The sequence below is a fragment of the Tasmannia lanceolata genome, unplaced genomic scaffold, assembly GCF_043159265.1.
Source record: "Tasmannia lanceolata isolate RefF3 unplaced genomic scaffold, GAP_Taslan_0.1 ptg000023l, whole genome shotgun sequence".
Classification (NCBI taxonomy): domain Eukaryota; kingdom Viridiplantae; phylum Streptophyta; class Magnoliopsida; order Canellales; family Winteraceae; genus Tasmannia; species Tasmannia lanceolata.
Genome location: NW_027518700.1, coordinates 18,588,160 through 18,599,914, shown reverse-complemented (window position 1 = coordinate 18,599,914; position 11,755 = coordinate 18,588,160). Strand labels below are relative to the sequence as shown.

General features: G+C 35.6%; 1 protein-coding gene across 1 annotated transcript; it reads right to left on the bottom strand.

The window, feature by feature from the left end:
• Positions 1–9,408: 9,408 nt before the first annotated feature.
• Positions 9,409–9,753, bottom strand: LOC143855907 (uncharacterized). Its single transcript, XM_077365958.1, has one exon. The coding sequence runs from the start codon at positions 9,751–9,753 to the stop codon at positions 9,409–9,411; it is 345 nt and encodes a 114-aa protein (XP_077222073.1).
• Positions 9,754–11,755: the final 2,002 nt, after the last annotated feature.

Sequence of the window (11,755 nt, the reverse complement as noted above, 5' to 3'; positions counted from 1 at the left end):
GACATGCAAAAGGCCATCTGTGAATTGCCTTTTGCGATGGATGCAAGCAAATCCATAAGGCAAAATGTTATCAGCACAACCATATTTTCATATTTGCACAATCCAAGCTGTGTTTTCTTCTTTAATTGGCTCGTTAGACCCTATAAGGAAATTTAATAACTTTTTGACAGCTCATTACATTGGTTAATGAAAATATCTCAATATGGTTGTGCAGATATCATTTCCATTATTAGACATTGCAAAAAATATCCCTTAAGCAAATGAATAAAAATAGGAAGGTTATTAATTTACATTAGTACATTAGTACCCTACCTTCGGATCTAGGATTCTACATGGAACTCAGTTTTTGAGAAATAATTTCGGACCTTAAGATATGGATCCAATAAACAGGGTTCAGATTCAGCTATTGTGCCCAAATCCTCTCCTTTAATATTCAATCCATCTGGGTCCATTGGACCATCAGGGTCCATTAACACCCTTAATAGACGCCCTTGGTATATTGACGTGGGCTTGGCCCCTCGAGAATCAGAGCACAACTTATGGAAGCCCACCAATTGGTTGGTCCAGATCAACGGCATGTTCTTCAATTTGATGGTAGTGATGATTTAAATGACTGCGTATATATTGGAAAAAAAATCCATGCCTTACCTTTATGCATGGTCGTTGGTTTCAAGATTTATGAATTCCTCTATTTTTGTTGGGATTTTCGGTTATAGATTCGTATATCTATTTTATATATATTTTTTATTTTATGATTTTGGGTTTGTCATATGTTTCCCTTTTTGGAAGAGTATGTTCGGTAGCTACCCTTTGGAGCCCTCATATGGGTACTACTTTTTATACCCTCAAATAACAATTCTTCCCAAAAGAAGAAGCTAATCTGCCTGCTTTTGTTACACGAGTCTTTTTTTCATGAGTATTTTTTTTCATTAGGCGTATTTCAGAAGGTTCCTTTTCTAGAATTCTTACTACCCAATGAATTGGCGGGTTTCAGTTCCTACGTGTTTCTGATACCCAATGAATTGGTGGGTTTCAGTTCCTACGTGTTTCTGATAGGATACTTTAGTAAAATATGCTCTTATTTTGGTGGATTTTCTTATTACTTACAAATAAATCACTTCCATATGCAAATATCTACCATTCATTCTACTTATGTATTGGCCTGCCTAAAGAAAAACTGTAGAATAAACTCACTTTCGTATGCTTTAAAGACTTTTATACGTTATCCATGAAAGCTAGAAACCGAATTTTATTAATCATTTATGTTTTCTTGGTTGCTCCTGTTTTTTCGTCACTACTTGTATCGCACCCTCATTACGAAGTATAGATGGAATGAAAACAACTTCATTACTTGCGCAAACTCGTAGTAGATTTGATTTAAGCTTAAATTCAAGCTTATCCATTATGACGTGCATGGTTTTAAATGAAGAGATTTAGACCGTGAGTGCAGTGCAGTCCATATTTTTCGAAAAGTATAATGGGCCCACCTAAAAAGATGATTCAAGCCATACATATACTAGACTACAATGTAAATATGGCATACACCGTAGATCATCTCCACAAGATGATTCCAAACCTCAGATCTATAGAGAGGCTACACATTATGTAGGCTCTAAATATCGGAGGGTTAGGATTATTATTAGTGAAGGTTTAGTGATGGACACAAATCTATCGCTATTTCCTTATATATCCATGCTGAAAATTTAAGCGAAGACTTTTTTGGCACGGAAATATTGCCATCATTACTCTAAAAAAAGCTTTTATCGACGAAAATTTTTCAGTTGTTTTTAACCCCTCACAATATATAATCTATACCGACGATTATCGTATCCCTCCTTGATTAGGTACAAGTAGCAACGACTATATATAAACTGTTGTCGAATCTAAATCTTTAGCAACGGCAACCTTCACACCAACGCTATAATTACAAATACGATTCCTTCAATATATTTTTATGCTAAACATATGGGTGATAGATAATGTTTGTTGCTCCCAAATCGTCGCATTGAAGACTGTTATATTAAGTCGCCGTTATACGCATTTTAGTATACAGCCTAACATCGCCGCCGAAATCATTTTTGGGGCAATGGTTATATTAATTGGTCAATATTCAGTATAGGTCATGTTGTGGGACTGTTACATAAGTTCGACGCCGTAGCCCCAAATAAGATTAAATCATGCAAACTTTTCCAACTCAAGCCATTCATTATTATTTTTACCAACAGACTGGTTTTAATACAAAAATGTTACTTCAAATGCAGTGAAAACTTATCATAGCTCAAGAATAAGGATAAAAGACATGAAGAAGATCTCTGTATTTATTTTCCTAAAATATTCATGAAAATGCCCTATATTACATTTCATTACAATCTCTTTACAAATATCTTGTAACTCTAAACACTCTCATTGACAAAGATTTAAAAAAAAATGCTACAAGATAACATAAAAAAATACCAGTCAGATTTCCTCGAATTCTTCATCTAAATATCACAAGTTCCCTCGGGCTCCTCTTGGAAATATGACAATTAACTTATTATTTTGTAACACTAAATTGTTGCCCTTAAACAGGGCCAATAGATGAAAATCATATCCAACAAATCTAAATTATACCCTTATAATTCAACTTAAGTCGAAAATTTATAATTTAGTATTATAAATCCACGCTCGTTGTAAACAAGTTGACTAAGAGTCATCTTTCCTATGTCACCCATTCCATGAACAAATCATTTCATTATACCATCTTTATTTTTGTTCCAACCAAGACGCTCTCTTGTATCAAGCTCCCACACTCCTCCATCAATTGTGAAATAGAAATTATTTCTCCCCTCAGTTATCCCATCTAGTCCACCAATCATCTTGTCCAATCAAAAGAATAACTTCACAATAAAATGAAACTCAGGTCCCAATAAAATCAAAGGGAGAACAATTGCCTTACCCACTTCCTACCAATTCACATGAAATCTTATCAATCTCATCAATCCCTCTTCCTCTGCCCCTCTAACAAATAGTCCAAATCACACCTTCTTCTTTGCTTCCTTTCTGCACATCAAGAAGGAACAAAAAATTGGTATAAAAAAAATAAGTACATAGATCTAAGGAAGCCATTAAACAATAGATCTAGGAAAAAATATGATAAAACAGTCTATACTAAAACACATTTTGATAAACGAACCGGTACTTCTGTTAAATAGAATACTCAAAGACTAGCATTTCATAGGAAATAAGATCACCTTTTGCAATAACTGAATGCTTTTGGTTGATGAGAACATTGTTGGCAGACTTGTTTCCCCAATTCAATAAACTATGAAGGGGATGGAATGGAAGAAGGCTTTGGATCAATAAGTAGGGTTTTGAGGTCCTTATATAGGAAATCAACGGTTAGTATGGGAGTGTGACGTGATCAAATATACGGTGAGGATTTGCGCAACCTTGCTTAAAAGGCAACTCTACAGTTAAGGATAGGAGCAAGTAGTAAAGGTCAAGGATCTCTTAGATCTTTGGGATTAGTACGGACATGTTTGCCCGGTCACCTTAATAAAAACTTGCCTCTTCCAACAAACTTTCCTAAAATCTATGCTAGGGATAGAAATGATGCACACTAAGGATATACTAGATTTCATATGATGAGTGGGTGTGCATGTACACATGGGGGGCATCCATCCTAGATATTTGATCAAACATCATCCTCTTAAAAAGTCGAAAAAGTGATCTCCTTTTGGATCAAATAGATCAAATATCAATGGTGGATGCCCCGTAAGTGTACATGGAAGCCCACTCATCACATAAATTCTCAGGATATAAATAGGTTTGGCAGTTAAACCCACAAAAAAGGGGATATGCTCCGCGCCCCTTGGGCGGGCATTTCCCGATTTAAGTGGGGACGTGGACTAGAATTAAAAAAAATTTCACCGAAGTGGGGATGGGAATCGCTCTCACATCGCCCCCACCCTTCAATCTCTTCTATAAAATTTAGATAAATATCCATATATATAATCAATATTACGAAAATACCTTCGTAAAGTGTTATATTTTAGTTTGGAAGTTTGGAACCTCACTTAATAAGTGTTTGGTTAGATTACAAAAAATGTAGAAAATGTAATTATAGCAGGACGAGGATAGGGTGGAAAATTTTTCCCTATAGCGTGCGAGGCAGGGACGAGGATTGGATTTTCCTTGCGGGGTGGGGCGTGAAGCCCTACCATCCCTGACGTGCCGATGGGGAATTTTCGTTCAGGTGGGGATGAGGATAATGAATGCAACATCTAGCCCTCTGCCACCCCAAGATGTAGGACCATTCTTAAACTGTTGGGTCCCACCGTTTTTATCTGGTTCCGTGGACTAGGACCATCACAGAAGGCATTTCACGGCTGTTGCATGAGAGACAAGCCACCTAGACTCACTTTTCAGCATATTTTGTCTTATTCATTTCATTCATCTGAGGTGGCAGCTCTCTCATGCAAAAGCCGACCCGTAAAATGCCTTTTGCAATGATTCCTAGCAAATCCCACGTATAGATATTGGGTTTTGCTTGCGTCCATCATAAAAGACATTTCGTAGATGGTTTGTTGCATGTCAGACCAACCACCTCGTTATTGAGGACAAAAGTTGTTGAAAAGTGAGCATCTAGTCTGACATGCAAAAGGCCATCTCTGAAATGCCTTTTGCGATGGATCCAAGCAAATCCATAACATCAATAAAAAAATTCTAAAATCTACACTATGCCAAAAATGTTACTTGCAGATAAACGAAGCATATGATAGCTCTAAAGGGTGTTTTGAAAGTTTTCTTTAAAAACATTAATATAATTTCTCTAGAGTTGTAAATGGCAGCCGTACAAAACATGTATATTTAAATGTAATTAATCATTAAAGTGAAATGTTATCAGCACAACCATATTTTCATATTTGCACGATCCAAGCTGTCTTTTCTTCTTTAATTGGCTCGTTAGACCCTAATAGGAAATTTAATAACTTTTCGACAGCTCATTAAATCCTAAAAGATAATATGGGTTAATGAAAATATCTCAATATGGTTGTGCAGATATCATTTCCATTATTAGACATTGCAAAAAATAACCCTCAAGCAAATGAATAAAAATATGAAGGGTATTAACATACATTAGTACATTAGTACCCTGCCTTCGGATCTAGGATTCTACATGGAACTCAGATTTTGAGAAAAATTATCAGTTGTTGTCAACCCCTCACAGTATATAATCTATATCGACGATTATCGTATCCGTCATTGATTATGTATATTTAGCAACGACTATATATAAACCGTTGTCGAATGTAAATCTTTAGCGACAGCAACCTTCACACCGACGCTTTAATTACAAAAATTATTCCTTCAATATATTTTTGTGCTAAACATATGGTTGAAAGATAGTGTTTGTCGCTGCCAAATTTTCGCATTGGGTACGGTTATATTAAGTCGTCGTTATATGCATATTTAGTATACTGACAAACATTGCCGCCTAAATCATTGTTGGGGCAACGGTTATATTAGTTTGTCAATATTCAGTATAGGTCATTTTGTGTGACCGTTACATATATTCGATGCCATAGCCTATATTCATGCAAACTTCTCCAACTCAAGCCATCCATTATTATTTTTTCCTAAAGACTGGTTTTAACTAAAATATGTTACTTCAAATGCAGTGAAAACTTATCATAGCTCAAGAAGAAGGGTAGAAGACATGAAGAAGATCTCACAATTTATTTTCCTAAAATATTCACGAAAATGTCCTATATTACATTTTCATTACAATCTCTTGTAACTCTAAACACTATCATTGACAAAGATTACAAAAAATAAAATGCTACAAGATAACATAAAAAAAACCCATCATATTTCCTTGAATTCTTCATCAAAATATCACAATTTCCCTCGTGCTCCTCTTCAAGATATGACAATTTACTTATTATTTTGTAACTTTAAATAATTGCCCTTAAACAGGGCCAATAGATGAAAATCATATCCAACAAATCTAAATTAGACTCTTATAATTCAACTTAAGTCGAAAATTTATAATTTTGTATTATAAATCCAGTCCCGTTGTAAACAAGTTCACTAAGAGTCATCTTTCCTATGTCACCCATTCCATGAACAAATCATTTCATTATGCCATCTTTATTTTTGTTCCAACCAAGACGCTCCCTTGTATCAAGCTCCCTCACTCCTCCATCAATTGTGAAATAGAAATTATATCTCCCCTTAGTTGTCCCATCTAGTCCACCAATCATCTTGTTCAGTCAAAACAATAACTTCACGACAAAATGAAACTCTGGTCCCAATAAATGAATTGGTGGGTTTCAGTTGCTACATGTTTCCAATAGTATTGGTGGGTATTAACATACATTAGTACCCTGCCTTCGGATCTAGGATTCTACATGGAACTCAGATTTTGAGAAATAATTTCGGACCTTAAGATATGGATCGAATAAACTGGGTTCAGATCCAGCTATTGTGCCCAAATCCTTTCCTTTAATATTCAAACCATTTGGATCCATTGGACCATCAGGGTTCATTAACAGCCTTAATAGACTCCCTTTGCATTTTGACGTGGGCTTGCCCCCTCGAGAATCCGATCGCAACTAATGGAAGTCCACCAATTGGTTGGTCCAGATCAATGGCATGTTCTCCAATTTGACGGTAGTGATGATTTAAACGACTGTGTATATATTGCACAAAAATATCAATGCGTACCCTTTGGAGCAAAATATTCCATACATGCATGGCGTTGGCTTTAAGATTTACGAATTCCTCTATTTTTGTTGGGATTTTCGGTTATAGATTCATATATCTATTTTATATCTTTCTTTATTTTATGATTTTGGGTTTATCATATGTTTCTCTGTTTGGAACAATATGTTCACTAGCTACCCTTTGGAGCCCTCATATGGGTACTGCTTTTCATACCCTGAAATAACAATTCTTCCCAAAAGAAGAAGCTAATCTGCCGGCTTTTGTTACATGAGTCTTTGTTTCATGAGTATATTTTTTTTCGTTAGGCGTATTTCAGAAGGTTCCTTTTCTAGAATTCTTATTACCCAATGAATTGGTGGGTTTCAGTTCCTACGTGTTTCTGATAGGGTAAAATATGATCTTATTTGGGTGGATTTTCTTATTACTTACAAATAAATCACTTCCATATGCAAATATCTACCATTCATTCTACTTATGTATTGGCCTGCCTAAAGAAAAACTGTACAATAAACTCACTTTCGTATGCTTTAAAGACTTTTATACGTTATCCATGAAAGCTAGAAACAAAATTTTATTAATCATTTAAGTTTTCTTGGTTGCTCTGGTTTATTCGTCACTACTTGTATCTCACGGTGTTCGTAGTAGATTTACTTTAAGCTTAAATTCAAGCTCGTCCATTATGACGTGCATGGTTTTAAATGAAGAGATTTAGACGGTGAGTGCAGTGAAGTCCATATTTTTTCGAAAAGCATATTGGGCCCACCTAAGAAGATGATTCAAGCCATACATATACTTGACCACAATGTAAATGTGGCATAAACCGTAGATCATCTCCACAAGATGATTCCAACCCTCAGATCTATAGAGGGGCTACACATTATATAGGCTCTAAATATCGGAGGGTTAGGATTATTATTAGTGAAGGTTTAGTGATGGACACAAAAACGATTCCTTCAATATATTTTTAATTTAAACATATGGGTGATAGATAATGTTTGTTGCTGCCAAATGTCGCATTGGGGACGGTTATATTAAGTCGCCGTTATACGTATTTTTAGTATACGGCCTAACATTGCCACCTAAATCATTTTTGGGGCAACGGTTATATTAATTGGTCAATATTCAGTATAGGTCATTTTGTGTGATCGTTACATAAATTCGACGCAATAGCCTATATTTCTTGTAGTAATTTATTCCAGAAACAAATCAGACTAAATCATGCAGACTTTTCCAACTCAAGCCATTCATTATTATTTTTACCAAAAGACTGATTTTAACAAAAAATATGTTACATCAAATGCAGTGAAAACTTATCATCGCTCAAGAAGAAGGATAAAAGACATGAAGAAGATCTCACAATTTATTTTCCTAAAATATTCATGAAAATGCCCTATACTACATTTCATTACAATCTCTTTACCAATATCTTGTAACTCTAAACACTCTCATTGACAAAGATTAAAAAAAATAAAATGCTACAAGATAACATAAAAAAATACGTGTCAGATTTCCTCGAATTCTTCATCTAAATATCACAAGTTCCCTCAGGCTCCTCTTCAAAATATGACAATTTACTTATTATTTTGTAACTCTAAATAGTTGCCCTTAAACAAGAAGAAAATCTTATCAAACAAATCTAAATTAGACCCTTATAATTCAACTTAAGTCAAAAATTTATAATTTAGTATTATAAATCCACGCTCGTTGTAAACAAGTTGCCTAAGAGTCATCTTTCCTATGTCACCTATTCCATGAGCAAATCATTTCATTATGCCATCTTTATTTTTGTTCCAACCAAGACTCTCCCTTGTATCAAGCTCCCTCACTCCTCCATCAATTGTGAAATAGAAATTATTTCTCCCCTCAGTTATCCCATCTAGTCCACCAATCATCTTGTCCAATCAAAACAATAACTTCACGACAAAATGAAACTCGAGTCCGAATAAAATCAAAGGCAGAACAATTGCCTTACCCACTTCTTACCAATTCACATGAAATCTTATCAATCTCATCAAGCTCTCTTCCTCTGCCCCTCTAACAAATAGTCCAAATCACACCTTCTTCCTTTGCTTCCTTTCTAACGTCAACAAGGAACAAAAAAGTGGTATAAAAGATATAAGTACATAGATCTAACGAAGCCATTAAACAATAGATCTAGGGAAACATATGACAAAACAGCCTATACTAAAACACATTTTTATAAACGAACCTGTACTTCTACATTTCATAGGAATTAAGATCACCTTTTGCAATAACTGAATGATTTTGGATGATGAGAAGATTGTTGGTAGACTTGTTTCCCCAATTCAATAAAGTAAGAAAGGGATGCGATGGAAGAAGGCTTTGGATCAATAAGTAGGGTTTTGAGGTCCTTACATAGAAAATCAAGGGTCAGTATGGGAGTGTGACGTGATGAAATATACGGTGAGGATTTGCACAGCCTTGCTAAAAAGGCAACTCTACAGATAAGGACAGGAGCAAGTAGTAAAGGTCAAGGATCTCTTTGATATTTGGGATTAGTACAGACACGTTTGCTCGGTCACCTTAATAAAAACTTGCCTCTTCCAACAAACTTTCCTAAAATCTACGCTAGGGATAGAAACGATGCACACTAAGGATATACTAGATTTCATATGATGAGTGGGCGTGCATGTACACAAGGGGGCATCCATCCTTGATATTTGATCAAACAACATCCTCTTAAAGAGTTGAAAAGGTGAGATGTTGCTCTCTAAACATTTCTTTAATATTTAGCATTATATCTAAGGCCGCTGCAATTCCAATATTTTGCTGCAGCAGCACATTGGACATAGAGCCAAGGTTGTAACACTTTGCCATCTCATTGTCCTCAACCCACGTAGACTTTCTATCGTGGTCTGCTTGAGGCGCATCGGGATCTGGTAGTTCAAGCTCCTCAGTGGTAAGAACCCAATAAACTTTAGCGGCTGTGAGCACTAGCATTAGGTTCCTTTTCCAGTCGAGGTATTTTGGACCAGTTAACTTATTTTCGTCTAGGATCTCAGCTAATGGGTTGAATGAAGCCATGGTATCAACGCGCAAAGGAAGGAGGCATAGTTAGCAAAACTACCATTTTAGTTAATTTCATGACATATCCACCGGATCCGGGATTTTGATCTACGATGGATCCACCCATTGCACTTCTCATTCACGGGCCCCTCAACCTCATGAATCAAGAGAAATTTATAATTTCTCCAATAGGCATCGGAAACTTATTCAACAAATTTGAATAAGTGGATTCATCTAATCCTATGAGATCCGATTTATGTTTGGCCTCCAAGCATTGCAGTATGTATATCCTTTGGACGTCAATACCCTTTGCTTGGTTAAGTTTTAACCACCGCATGTGAAAACTATGCAATCTACAATGGCTTCTGATTTGGCATGTGACCAATGTATCATGCACATTCTCATATTTCCTAGTAGGAATCTAACGGTTTACTCTAGTCAAGAAACAAGATCGGCTTCTGCTTTGGCATGTGACCATCCTATTTCCTAGACTAGCCAATGGTTAGATGGCTATGGAAGGCCACGAGGTCTTGTCCTTTCGACTTAACCCCGTTTATCAACTTAATATTTTTAAGAGGGTTATTTAATGTGGGAGTTACAATCATCATTGCGTATGTTTGATTTGGCATCCATTGCATAAAAGAAAAACATACATCACAAACCAAACCATGCCATCCATCACATGAAAAGCAAACCATAAAACCATGGAAATATAAACACACCATCCGTGAAACCCAATTTGGCATCTTGGATCATAGGGATTCTCCCACTAACCTTATTTGAATAAGGGAATCCCTACAACACTATCTTGCCAAATTGAAGGTGAATTATGGGCAACTTTGTGCAACGGCACAAGGGAAACTTCGCTGGCCTCAAAGAGAATTCCCAAATGAGTGTAATCTGATTTGCCTCATTATTTGAATCACAACAAGATCCGCAACATCAGCAAGTTTGTCCCTCTTTGGTTGGATCGAATCTGCCTCGATCTGCCAGTCAATTTGAATCACAACATATCCACCGGATCCGGAATTTTGATCTACGATGGATCCACCCATTTCTTGGCCACTTATGGCCAGATCCAAATGAAGTGGTCAACGGAGAGAATGTCTCTTATGCTGAGATCTACAATTTTGATTCATAGAGTTTTTTATGGTTTTGATGTTTGAGGGGTCCAAAAGTCAACGTAAAGTTACATTTTTCACATTATATGACATAACTATGCAATTTCCTGAAAATCATGGATAACATGAGCTCTAATCATTTTTAGTGGTTGTTTTGGATGTTTTGAACTTGGTAGCAAGTCATGAATCATCTTTTGGATGTTTTTAATAATTTACTTTTAATTGTTGGGTCATTTTCGTGAAAATTACATCTTTAGTTGTGATTTTGCCTTTTATTGCTTTTCAAGGATTTTTTGGGCTAAAATCATTTTTGATGCTTATAGTTAGATATGATGAGTATGCTAACAAGTTTTAAATCATATATTGAAAGATTTTCCTGAATTGTTTGGCATTTTTTACCCTTGTTTGGTGAAAATTACATGTTGGGTGGAAATTTTACTTTTTTTTAGATTGATTTGAGCTTATATTGATTCTAATGCTTGTATTAGGATATGATGAGCATGCTAGCAAGTCACAAATCATATATTGATTAATTTTCATAATTTACTTTGTATTTTAGAGACTTATTTATGAAAATTGCATGTTGTGTAGAATGCTTTCAATTTTATTTTTTTATTTTTTTATTTTTTTAATGCTAAATAAATGGAACCCGTGCTACATGTCAACCTAAACATCTAAACTTCTAGGATCACTTCTAAATCATGTCTAGACCTTCCAAATACCATGAGTTTTCCATTTTAGGAGACATGCTTTGTCTCATTAGTTAGTCACACATAGGAGCCTATCCAAGTCTCAAGTTAAACCCCCCCGTTAAGTTAAAGACTAACTAAGTCTATTAGAACTGTATTCTTATTTCATTGCAAGGGCAATGATAGGGATACTTGGAGCCCACCTCTGTG

Coding starts and splice junctions, on each gene's coding strand:
- LOC143855907 (XM_077365958.1), bottom strand. CDS start 9,753: ATGGCTTCATTCAACCCATTAGCTGAGATCCTAGACGAAAATAAGTTA.